Source organism: Chrysemys picta, chromosome 23 (assembly GCF_011386835.1).
Source record: "Chrysemys picta bellii isolate R12L10 chromosome 23, ASM1138683v2, whole genome shotgun sequence".
Classification (NCBI taxonomy): domain Eukaryota; kingdom Metazoa; phylum Chordata; order Testudines; family Emydidae; genus Chrysemys; species Chrysemys picta.
The window spans coordinates 7,588,628-7,601,168 of NC_088813.1; the positions used below are offsets into that span (position 1 = coordinate 7,588,628).

A 12,541-nucleotide genomic window follows, 5' to 3' on the forward strand; every position below is an offset into this window, starting at 1 on the left:
GCGTCGGGCTCAGCCTCCCAGACAGCGCATCGGCCCAGAAGGTTTGCGTGGGCAGGGGGAAGAGCTGTATTAACAACCTCGTTCAGGCAGCACCAGAGTGCAGTGGGGGCTGGCAAGGACCCCAGCTGGGAACGACATCAGGCAACCCCAACCCTATCAGACAAACAGCGGCGCAGCTCCCAGGCACAGGAAGAAATTGCTATCTGTGCACCTGTCTGGCCCCATCCCTGGGCACAAAGAAATGAACCGACCTTCACCACAGCGCTGTGAGGAAAAGCAGCAGCCTCATTTCCATTCCACAGCTGGGAAACTGAGGCACAGACTAAGGCCCAGATCCTCAAAGGTATTTAGGCGCCTCACTCCTATTGATTACAACGCAAGTTAGGCACCTAAATCCACGAGGATCTGGGCCCAAGAAATCAATGGCAGAGCCAGGAATTGAAGCCACGTCTCCCGCATGCCAGGCCGGTGCCTTACCTCTTCCAAACTCTCTCACACCTCCTTGACTGCCTCTTTCGAAGACAGTCTTGCTCTGCAAGGTCGTTATTCCAGCGGCTCTGTCCAATGGCCCACGTCTCTGGGGAGCGGCCAGCAATGCACTAGATAAGCAGGGCCGGGGGCAGGCTAGCGGGGGAAGTTGGCAGCCCAGCAGGGCCGGTGTATGCTTTGGCATGTCACCCAGTTAACAACAGGTTACTGCCCGGATAATGCTCGGGGGACAGGACTAAACTGGGGGTTAAATGTAAGACAGGCCAAAAAAAAAAAAAAATGGGGACTCGGGAGGTTAGAAGCCGCAGAGCAAGGAGGTGAAGGGAGGAGAGAGAGGCAAGCGCTTCCTCCCTCCGCAGCCTGAAGAGGAGGATGGAGAGCGAACCGAAGGCTGCAGCTGGTAGCTCTCAGCACAGCAGCGCCAGGGCGCCGCGGGGGTAAGAACAAGCCAGCACGTGCCCAACACAGCAGCATTCCCTGCCCGGGCGAAGGAGCCGGGGTCACATTGCAAGACCGGCAGCGTATGGAGTCGGGCGGCGACTCAGCCACATTCCAGACGTTCCCAGCTCTGCATGACCAGGCCGGTGGGACGCCCAGCTGGCTACTTCAAGTGACTGGGTAAAAAAGGCTCTTGCTTAAAGGACAGACCCGACCCCTCAGAGTCAGGGCAACTAAGGGTGGGGACTAAAATAAATCTGGGCTGCTTTTTTCACCCGTGAGCCCGGCCAAGCCTCTGGGAGAGGCAGCCGGATTCTATTCCTCCCTGGACATCAACAGCATGGCTTCCCCCGGGATGCGGGACCTGGCCGTGGGGGGTTCCCTTTCTTTCTGGTGAGATCGGGGAGACCCAAAACCTTTTTCTGCTGCAGCGCGGGGTCACAGGCGGGCAACGGTTGAAAAACGCCCATCCACAGATTTGTCCCCCACATGCCAGTCGCTGCGCTCAATCCCGCCCTTTTCCGCGCTGGGGGACCCCAGTCCGTTGCCTCCAGACCGCGTGCCACGGCTGAGAATGCCCACGCCGGCTAAAGGTCCCAAGAGTATGCAGGGCTGGCAGAGACCAGAGAAACGAGTATTTCCTGGTGAACAGAGCACGTTTGATCTGGAGTCGCTGCGGGACGATAAACCCAGAACCCTGCACCGTTAGCTTTACAGCGTCACTGTGGTTCCGGTTTAAATCGAGACACACGCCCGCCCGCGCACTGTACGCTGAGCCTGCTGGAAGGACACAAGGTGGACGTAGCAGGGACTGACTGTCTGGTGAGCTGAGACCCAGAATCCAGCAGACACCTCACAGCGGTCCCATGGTCACCAGGTCGTGTCAGTCCCAAGTCTGAGCCCCCTTCCTCAGCAGGTCACCCGGCCGCCTGGGTTTCCTTCAGGAGAGGAGAGCCAGGAACAGAGAAGGAAGAACAAACCAACTTCTTAGCTACTTTTGATCCCACCTTACAGATGGGGAAACTGAGGCGCAAAGCAAGGTGAAGGAACTCATCCGAGACCACCCACTAGGTCAGTGTCTGAGGCACCAGCTCATCCATTCCCCCCTCAATGGGCGTCACAAGGTGAGTCCAGCCCAGCAACAACCAAAAGGGACAGCGGGTTCCGGCTCAGAGACGTCCCAGGAGGGGACAGCGGGGAAAGCTTCACCCCAGGCAGGGGTTGGCAGGAGGGGTGGAAAAAGTCGAGGGTGGGCGTTAGCAGAGAAGAGTGGGACGCTGTTCCAAACACTGGGGGTAGCAGGAAAGACGGCATGGGGCAGACAGCAGGAGGACAGCGGAGGAGAAAGGAGGGGAGGGGGCGAAATGAAGGAGGAGAAGAGAGGAGGAAGAAAAGAAAGAACAAGCGACCCCGTGCAATTGACAGAGCCTAATTAAATCCTCCACAGTCGCTAGGAATATGGATGGCTGCCCAGGAGTCTGCCTCGTGCTTTTTGATCTGTTTAGTCTATGGGCCTCGCGCTTGAAAGTTAATTACACACTTAAACCCTTTCTGTTTAACCTAATGCACCATGGGAAATGTGCCACGGGTTTCTCTTTTCTTTTACTGAGCAGCCTTTCACAGGCTCCCGCACGAAGGGGCTTGCCGCAGTCGCGGATTTGAACGCAGGCTCCGTTCTCCTGACATGGGCTTGTTCTGCGCAGGGGGCAGGAGAGCGGAAGGGCGGGTGGCTCGGTTCAGATGCGCCAGGGGGAGGCGCTCTCTGCCCGAGATGCCGCCCTGACGCCGCAGAGAGCCTAACCCAGCAAAAGGGCTCAAAGAGGAACCGGCCGCCTGCCTCCAAACCTCCAGAGCAAATGGAGTGATGCCAGAGCAGGGACTGGAGGAGGGGATGGAGATCAGGACTACTGGGTTCTATTCCCAGCTCTGGGAAAAGGGGAGGGGGATGTCTAGTGGTTAGAGCAGGGGACAAGGACCCACAGGTCTGAATTCCCTGGGCTTTGCGGGGAGGTCAGCTCAGCTCCCGGCCGCCCCAGCTATTCCTCAGCACCACTTGAGAGCTTTTTGTTCTGACGCTGGTTGCTGCATCAGGGCTCAGGCTGGGCAGGGCAGGGGGCTCCCGCACGGGCTCATCTGACGTATGCCCGACACCGAGGAACGGCCCTCCAAGGCAACTGCCCTAGGCCCCTACAGTCCCACTCGGTGCGTCCCCCGCTGACCCCGCACAGCGCAGCAGCCAGGAAAGCAAACACAGGTGACCTTTACGAGTCTTGATTAATTTTTAATCGCTGGCCTTTCACGGAGGCTCAGGCAATCATCGAGAGCCAGTACAGCCAGCATGGGGACGCCACCCCGTGACATTTCCAGACAAGCCAAACCCTGCTGAAGAACGGCAGTAATGGGGCTGGTAAGGAGCAGGATGGATGCACCGCCAGGGGCTTGTGTACTTGGGGGGGGTGGCGGTGAGGAGTCCACGCTGGCCAGGCCCAACAGGACAGTAATGGGATCGCACTCCGCTAGGTGGGATGGTAGCTCCCAGAGGCACCACCAGAGATCAGTGCTAGGTGCGGTACGTACCCACAGTCAGAGACAGCCCTTGCTCCAAAGAGCTCACAGTCGGAACAGACAAGGGTATGAGACGGGAAGCCTAATTATCCCCATTTTACAGAGGGGAAACTGAGGCACGGAGCGATTCTCGGTCCTGCTCGGAGACTCTAGCAGGGCCAGGACTAATTACGTCTCTCTCGTTTGGGATCACACTGTCTCTCCCATCTGAGCCTGGGCAGGTCAGAGACACGGAGGGAGGAGCACAAAGGCAGAGCACTCTGGCATTTTAACCACCATGCTGTCTAACCCAGCGAAGGGGAGGTCTCCAGGACACCAGTGCCTTCTCCATCCATACAGCTGAACTGTGCATAGGAAACGTTGGTTAAAATATCCCAGCCTAGACATGGCCTTCGTCTCTCTCTAATCCTGGCTCCAAACAGGGGAGGCCACACATGTAATGAGTTTGGATGGCCTGAACTGACTCCCTCACTGTCCCCGTTCCCCCACCTATATCAGAAAACTCCCCCATGTTGAGCATGTCACCACTCGGATCCTCCAAACTGGGACAACTCGGGGGTGGAAACGTCTTTAAACCCCACTGCAAGGGAGGAGCCCAGGAGAGATTTTCAGAGGGGGCAGGGCGGGAAATGGTCAATACTTTGCTCCAGTTCAGAGCCTGTTCCTCTAAAGGGGGGGCACTAAGTGCCTGGGTCCCAGGCTACTCGAGTGGGAAGCCTGTTAAGGAGAGGGAGGGATAGAGCTAACGTGGGGGGTGTCACAGCCCAGCCACAAGCCTGGGGGTGGCTCAGGGATAAAGTGGGGAGGCTGCAGGACAAGACGGAGAGGCATTGGCAGAGCTAGAGGGTGTGTGCAGAACCAGATTAATGCAGGGGCTTTAGGGGCTGCAGCCCAAGGCCTCGGGCTAAGGGGAGCCCCACAGGCCGGACGCAGCCCGCTGCTTCTTTTCATCCGGTCCGTGGCAAGTCTCTGACACCGATCCCAGAGCCTCGGCGGCGCCCCCTCCCTCCCCGGACCTGAAGCTGCGAGCGCTGACTCACCGACGTGCCCCTGCGGCCCTTAGGCGAGGGGCGCTCAGGGGATCTCTGTGCACTGCCCCTGCCCCCAGCGCTGGCTCCACAGCTCCCATTGGCCAGGTACCACAGCCAATGGGAGCTGCGGGGGCGGCACCTGAAGGCACGGGCAGCGTGCACCACGCAGAGCAGCCTGGCCCCTCTGCCTAGGGGCCGGACATGCCAGCCACCTCGGGGAGCAGAGCAGCACTGAGCCAGCGCAGCAGGGATCCTGCCTTAGCCCTGCTGTGCCGCCGACCAGGAGACTCCCGAGGTAAGCGTCTCCCGGCCAGAGCCTGCACCCCGCACCCCAGTCCCCTGCCCCCGCCCTGAGCCCACTGCCCCACTCCAAACCCCCACAAAATCTAATAGCCCCAGGCCCAGAGGAGAGTTAATCCGGCCTGGGTGCGTGGGGGGAGAACTGGGACTGGCACAGCTCAGCAGTTAGTGCCTGAGCCGCTCTCTCAGGCGCAGGACTGGACTAGCAGTGGGGCTGCAGGTCAGGACTGAGGGGCGTCTGCAGCGCTGCCTGCAGGAAGCACACTCAGCCCTGCTTTCTAGCATGTGCTATCCGTTCCTCCTTTTTTAATACGCTCAACTAGGGTCCCCGACCAGCCATTCCCCAGGGATCTCAATTGTATCTCGACAGAATCTGGATTACGAAGTCGGATCCTTCCCGCCCCGGCCAGGAACACGGCCCGGATCCCCACCCCGGGGGGATAAATAAACCCAATGACCAGAGAGAGTCGGCCCTTGAACTTCAGGGCTCCTCAGAATCCCATGAAAGCTTCTTGCATCTCCCCCTTTGCCCCCGCCATGCCCCTCCCCTGCTCACTGCGCCTCTTACTCTCCCCTGGAATTAGCGACAGGATCCTGCACTCGGCAGGACACGTTACGCCTTGCACTAGCTCCTGAGAATTCACACCAGGATCATTCAAGATGAGGAACGGCTAGCCTGGGCCACCGTTCATCTCCACCCTGACGCGCTCAGCAGCCACCATGCGTTTATTCGGGCCCCTGCAGCTTCTTTATCTTCTCCAAATGAATCTCTGCCACCTGGGCGGCAGGAATATAACCAGGGCTTAAATTCTCATAGAGGTTTCCCAGAGCCCCCGCTCCCCAGACAGCTCCGGCTGAATTTAAGCTCTGAATATAACTGCACACAAAAAAATAACCATATTAAGCTTGGTTGGGGTGCTGGGTGCTGAAATACCATGTTTTCATAGCTCTCCAAGCGACTGGCAAAGGAAGGTAATTGTCACTAGCCTCTTTTTACAGCTGGGGAAACTGAGGCACAGAGCAGCGACATGGCCTAAGTCACACAGCACATGAGCAGCTGAGCTAGGAATTGAACCAACATATCCTAACTCCCAGGCCAGGACCTCAACCGCTGGGCTACCCGGCCATCCATTTACCAATCATTCTGCAGACTGCACGGCACCTTCAGAGGTAAGCAATCCAGCTACCTGGATGTTAGCAAGCATGGATGAGAGGTAACTGGCTGAAGCACCGTCTTACAGAGCGAGTCTCCCACACCGCGCTCTCCCAGGGAGACTATATTTGTTTTCTTTCCTCAAAACAAGTCACCTAGATAGAAAGTGTTTGTTCTTTGTATTAAGAAAACACAACAAACAATAAAATCATCATCCTAAAACCCATCTCATATCTTACCTAGTGCTTTTCAACAGTAGATCTCAAACTGCTGCACAATCCTTTAAGGTATTTATCCTCACACACCGCTGCAGGGCAGGGCTGTCATCCCCATTGTACAGATGGGGAACTGAGGCACAGGAGACTAAGTGATTTGCCCAAGGCCACGCAGGAAGTCTGTGACAGAGCAAAGAACTCAATCCAGGTCTCCCAAGTCCTAAGCTAGTGCCCTAACCACTGGGCCATCCCTGCCTCTCATTATTGCCTACGTGGTGGTGTTTGAGCACAGCAGTGTGGGTTATTTCGGATTGATGGACAAACATCTACTCACATTTAAGCAGAGGAATCTCAGGTAATGGTTTCTGGAGGAGAAAAGCCCCTGCAAGGAAAGTCACAGAATTATAGAAATGTGGGGCTGGAAGGGACCTCAAGAGGTCATCAAGTCCAGCCCCCTGCACTAAGGAAGGACCAAGCAACCCTTGACCAGCCCTGCCAGGTGTTTGTCCAACCCGGTCTTAAAAACCTACAATGACGGGGATTCCACAACCTCCCTTGGAAGCCTGTTCCAGAGCAGAGCTCCCTTTCTAGTTAGCTGTAAAATCCCACTTGGTAGCTGTTCTTTACCTGTAAAGGGTTAAAAAGTCCCCCAGGTAAAGAAAAAAAAAGGGGGGGCACCGGACCAAAAGAGCCAGTGGGAAGGCTAGAACATTTTTAAATGGGAAAAGAAACTTTTCCTTTGTCCGTGGTTGTTCTCCGGAGAAGCAGGAACAGAGCAGCAATGCTAGAAGCAGGAATGCCATGTAAAGTCTGAACCAGGTATGAAAAATACCTGGTTACCCCAGGTGCTTTTGTTTGCTTGTAACCTTTAAGCTGAACCCCCCCAAAAAAGCTATTTTGGGTGCTTAGTTTTTGGAATTGCTCTTTTAAAATCTAGCAAAAGCCTAAGTTCCAGATGTATTTACTTTCTTTTTCTTTTAATAAAATTGACCTTTTTTAAGAAGGATTTGGATTTTTGTGTCCTAAAAGGTTTGTGCATCTGCTGTTTGATTAGCTGGTGGCCACCGCTAATTTCCTTTGTTTTCTTTCTCAGCTCTTCCCCGGAGGGGATGAAAGGGCTTGAGGGCACCCCACAGGGAGGAATTCCCAAGTGCTCCTTCCTGGGACCAAAGGGGTTTTTTTTTTGCATTTGGGTGGTGGCCACGTTTACCAAGCCAAGGTCAGAAAGAAGCTGTAACCTTGGGAGTGTAATACAAGCCTGGAGTGGCCAGTATTCATTTTTAGAATCCTTGCGGGCCCCCACCTTCTGCACTCGACGTGCCCGAGTGGGGAATCCGCCTTGACAACACATTGCTGTGGAACCGGGACGGACAAACAGCCACTCGGCCAGTGGGCGCTGCGAGTTCACCATGGCTGGGGCCCCATTCACTGACAGGTCCCCACCATTTCCAGGGAATTTGCATTACTCCCAAACAGATTTTCTGGCCCACAATAAATTCAGGGACAGACTGACAAGGCAGGAAATATTTACTTGTCACAGTAAGTAAAATTCACACCTACCTCCCCTTCCCCACCCCCCTTGAGAGGCAGTCCCCCTCCCCCGGGACGGAGCACTGGACTCTGACTCAGGACACCTGGGTTCTATTCCTGACTCTGCCACTGTCCTGCTGGGGGACACTGGGCAAGTCACTTTGCCTCAGTTTCCCCATCTGTAAAATGGGGATAATGATACTGACCTCCTTTATAAATTGCTTAGAGACGGCTGCTATCTTGGCCAACACGCCGAGGACTGAACCGGGGACCTCCAGAACCAAAAGCACAAGCTGCTACAGCTTGAACTATACACTTGGGGCTGCCGTTGGGGGCTGTAACAGCCTCATATCCTCCCCTGTAACACACTCACGTTTGCTCTCATTCTCCCTCCTGGAGACTTTATATTAGTTCTTTTTTTTGGTCATTTTCCTTGATATGAAAAGAGAGGCTTCCAGGCTGAGAATACACAGCTCCCTCTGTATGTGGGAGGATGCCCAGGCTCAGATCCACCACCTGTCATAAACCAGGGCAGCCAGTAAGTATCATCAAACCATATTATAGATGGGCAAACCGAGGCACGGAGCGGCAAAGCGACTTGCCCAAAGTCAATGGCCAGGAACAGAACCCAGCTCTCCTGTGTCTTCTAACTACTAGGCAAGGCTGCCTACTTTATACCCGCTCCGTGTCCAGTCTGTGGCTCTGCACGCAGTGGATTTCAGCACAGACGGCCTGGTGCGGGCTCTCCCTCTGCAGGGCCGGGCGGGGAGAGCAGGGCGCCGATCGGGCGGCCGGCACTCAGACCAAAGTGCTGCAGCAGGGTGAGTGTCAGTTCTTTCCTGCTAAACAGGCAGCCCAGAGGCACTGGAGAAATGGTTCTAAAAAACTCCGGTCCGGCGTGGGGGCTGCCTCCCCACCCCAGGTCTCTGCGGGGTGCCAGCTAAGGATGGGCCCGAACCAAATCCAGAACCCCTCCAAACAGCAGCTCCAGAGCCAAACTCTGCGGCTTGGGTCCATCGAGAGCCCAGCGTGTTTTCCACGCTGGCCACTACAAGGGATCACATATAGGAAGCATAGGATACTATGCTTCACAGCAGCCATTCGGCAAGCCAGGGGAATAGAAGAGAGACCCCTCCCACCCCTTAAAGCACAAGCCCCGGCCACGTGAGCAAGAGGGTGATACAGGGCCTATGACGTATGGTTGAGCAGTTGTGATTCCAGCCAGTAGAGGGCAGTGCACACACACACACACACACACACACACACACACACCCAGCACATCCCTTGGATACCCCTCGCCATCACCAGCCTCTCAGCACCAGACAGAGGCCAACTCTGCATCCTGCTATACCTGGTCCCCTTGCCTCGAAAGGCCAAGAACTACCCAGGCCGCAGAACCTGGACTGGAGCCCACTGGCAGATCCGCACAGTTCACCTTGTGCTGCCCCCAACCCACAGATACACTGAGAGATTCCCTCACCAGGGCTGTCAACCCCACTGCTGCCACCAGCACAAGACTGCCCCAGGCGAGCGCCCCCCAAGCCAAGGAAACCTGATGCCCCCATATCAGACCCTCAGTGAGCTGGGGGCACCAGGGGCTGTGGAAGTGAAGGTAGAAGAAGCAGAGCCAGCCGAGGGGAAATATACGCCAGGAGAATGGGCTGCATCTCACTGCAGGCAGGATATTTGCGGGCCCCTCGTCATCAATCACAGGAGGATACCTTCAAGATCCTTGCTCCCTGTGAATTACAATCGCCCTTAATGCAATCCCCTGCTTCAGCAGCATGGTTTAATTTAAAGTGCAGCTGGTGGGAAATGAAAACCCAGCTCTCCCCCTCCAGCTCCCCGCCCAGAACGACTCATTTCCGGGTCCCATGCAGAGAGATCTCGAGTACTTCGCCTCGTGCAGCGGGAGCTGTATTCGAATCGTTATTTAAAACACATTTCCTGTGCACGTTCCTAAATGAATCTTCTTGGCGCCGTTCAAAAGGAACATTTCTCCGGGTCTTGTTTAGGTCGCAAGTGAAAGGAGGTGAGAGGTATCCTAGGTCCAAGCTAGGGCGTAGCATGGGGGTGTCGAGGGCTGGAATAGCCGGGGGGCTGCAGGTCAGAAGTGAAGTGGAGCGGGTGGAAGGAACATTAAACAGGAGGGGATCAGGGGCTGTAATTCACCTACAAGGAGCTAGAATGATTATCTAACCTCTCCTGCGGCTTGTGCTGCAGGCTCCGGGTGGCGGGCGCTCCCGGCCCCACTCTGGCCCACGCTGCGTGCACGTGGCCGGCTCCCCAGAGGAAAGGGTCCGCACAGCCGCTGGAAATGGCTCAGCAACGGGCTCCTCGACAGGCAGCGGGAGTAACGTACACAACGCCGCTTTCAGCCGGGACGCGACCACAACAGCCTGGAGCCTGTGATGAGATGGAACGCGGCTAGTGCTTGGGGGGTGGGGGGCCTAAGGGTCTGGACTCCTGGGTTCTATTCCCAGCTCTGTTACACCGGAGGCAAGTCACCCTCACCCCACCCCACGTGCCTCAGTTTCCCTATCTATAAAACTGCGCGGATACCAGACTGTAGGGTTTGTCAAGTGCTTGAGGTCCAGGCAGGGAAGATGCTACAGACACAGATGGGTCACCTAGGGAGGTGGTGGAATCTCCTTCCTTAGAGGTTTTTTAAGGTCAGGCTTGACAAAGCCCTGGCTGGGATGATTTAGCTGGGGATTGGTCCTGCTTTGAGCAGGGGGTTGGACTAGATACCTCCTGAGGTCCCTTCCAACCCTGAGATTCTATGATCCCAGGCGGCATTCTAGTAGAGATGAATCTGGTTTACAGAGGAGAGAAACAACCCTCTGTTAATTCCCTAGCTTGTCATTTTATCCAATGAAGAGTTAAAAATTGCCACTGCTGAGGTCTCTCATCGGAGCCACCACAGCTTGTGTTCGGGACCAGAAGCAGCAGGGAGCATAGCCTGTTAGAACAGACCTTTGGAAGCATCTTCCTACCCCAAAGGAGCCCCTGCCCAAAACCCCCCCGCAAATGGATACACAGATGGTATGGAGATCACTTTCCCTGCCACCTCCCCAGCACAGCAGCACTTGATAGCGGGCAGCAGCACAACATGGGGCAGGGGCCAAGTAGCCAATTGATCCTTTACAGAGAGGATTCCCCAGCTGCGAATTTCATTCACCAGCCCCCTGCTTTCTGTGCCCGAGCGGGAGCTGCTGCGATATTAAGGAGCGGGGGCTGCCGCCGGCGCGTTCTCTAGAAAGGGTCGTCAGTTTCGGAACTCGCCCCCGCCTCGATCTACCAGAGCCCCGGCTCAATCAACCTTCCCGGCATGCTGGCCAGGCCGTCCTGGCCCCCTCAATGTTAAGGCTGCGGAGGAGGTGTGAAGTGGAGTTCGCTATGGGCAGACCTCTGCCGGTGTTTGCAATATAACATGTCGTTTGCAGCAGATGCAATCAGAGCACTTTAGGGGCACTCCAGATGTATTTTTAAAAATCGGAATAAATAAATACTAACAATCCGATTGAACAGCTCTGACGTTTACAAGGCCTCTGAGGCTCGTTCCAAACACTGCAGATGAACAGTAGCTCCTATGAAATGGGACAGGCTGGGCTGCTCACCGCCCCATGCTGCTCTCAGCACAAAAGAAACAGAGAAACAAAGAAGAAACGGGCCAGCGTGGGGGGGCTGGGTTCGGTTCAGTACAGCCAGGGCTCACCTGTAATTGCACAGGGATCCTTTGGGAAGACAGCTATCTCCCACGGAGAGCCAGCACAGAAACGGGAGGGCTTTTAACCCAGATGCCTGGGGCGAGGGATAAAGTCAGCTCCAGGATTTGAGCTCTTTTCACCCGGGAGTGAAACAGACGCCCTTGGTGGGTTGTCGGCAGTGGGAATCCAACCTAGGTCTTCGTGCGTGAGCGTCTAGTGTCTGAGCTAAAATCCCAGCTCTCTTCGCCACGGCTGGAGTGCGCTCGTTAATCTCGCTGTAGCCTAGCACCACCCACTAGAGGGGGACAGAGCACCATTCTGAGTGGGCGTGGCTTACACCATCAGACTGCACGATGGTGGGGCAGAGCGACCATATACCTTTTACAGATGGGGAGCTGGAGCCATGAGAGGATCCTAGCTCCAAAACACCCAGGGTAACAAACAAATAAAAGGGCGGGAGCTAGGAACCGAGAGGAGAGGCAGAGAGCACAGGATCTGGGTGCAGGGCCTTCTGCAGAGTTTTCCCAAGAGGCATCAGGTCTCTCTAGATGATCATCGGTAGCAGAGAACGTCTCATATTAAACTGCGTGCATTGAACACGTACACAATATCTAGTAAGTGTCCCTCTGTAAACCATAAAGCCAGGGGGCCAAGGCTTTCTTCCCAGGAGATCATATAAACAATAGGTGTTGTAATTATCCTATCAACATGGACTCATTTTTCACCTGAACACCGGTGGATTTTGCCTCCTGCTACTTCGGCCTTAATCCCTGCCACATGTTAATTGGGCCCAGCAGTCAGAAAGCAGAGACCTTCCTGGGCTGGAAAGCTAAGGACGTGGACAGTTCCATGGTTTGTGAGATGCTGTTGGCAGACGGCACAACACAACAGATATACAGCAGGCCCTGGGTTGTTCCTGGGCGGGACGCCATCAGGAAGACTTGGGCAACAGCCGAGATAAGGAAGAAGGGCTAGATCCCCGGGAATTCGCTTGCAAGATTGTGGTCTGCCACGATGGTGCATCCCCCCCCGGAGGCTCTGTCTCCATAGCCCTGCAGAGGCAGAGGCAGGCAGCAGAGTGCAAGGGCGTTCTTCACACAGCTCTGCAGC

The 12,541-nt window shown here is 55.6% G+C and overlaps 1 protein-coding gene across 5 annotated transcripts in view; it reads right to left on the reverse strand.

The window, feature by feature from the left end:
• PTPRU (protein tyrosine phosphatase receptor type U) overlaps positions 1 to 12,541 on the reverse strand; it is a 282,850-nt gene that overhangs the window by 205,028 nt on the left and 65,281 nt on the right. For 4 of the 5 annotated variants that reach the window (XM_065576904.1, XM_065576903.1, XM_042857342.2 and 1 more), the window contains exon 1: positions 478 to 688. The exons of the other annotated variant lie outside the window; for it this stretch is intronic. In XM_065576904.1, the coding sequence (XP_065432976.1) occupies positions 478 to 673 (196 nt within the window). In that variant the 5' untranslated portion in view covers positions 674 to 688. Of the gene's footprint in view, positions 1 to 477; positions 689 to 12,541 lie in introns of those variants that run through there. 5 annotated transcript variants of the gene reach the window in all.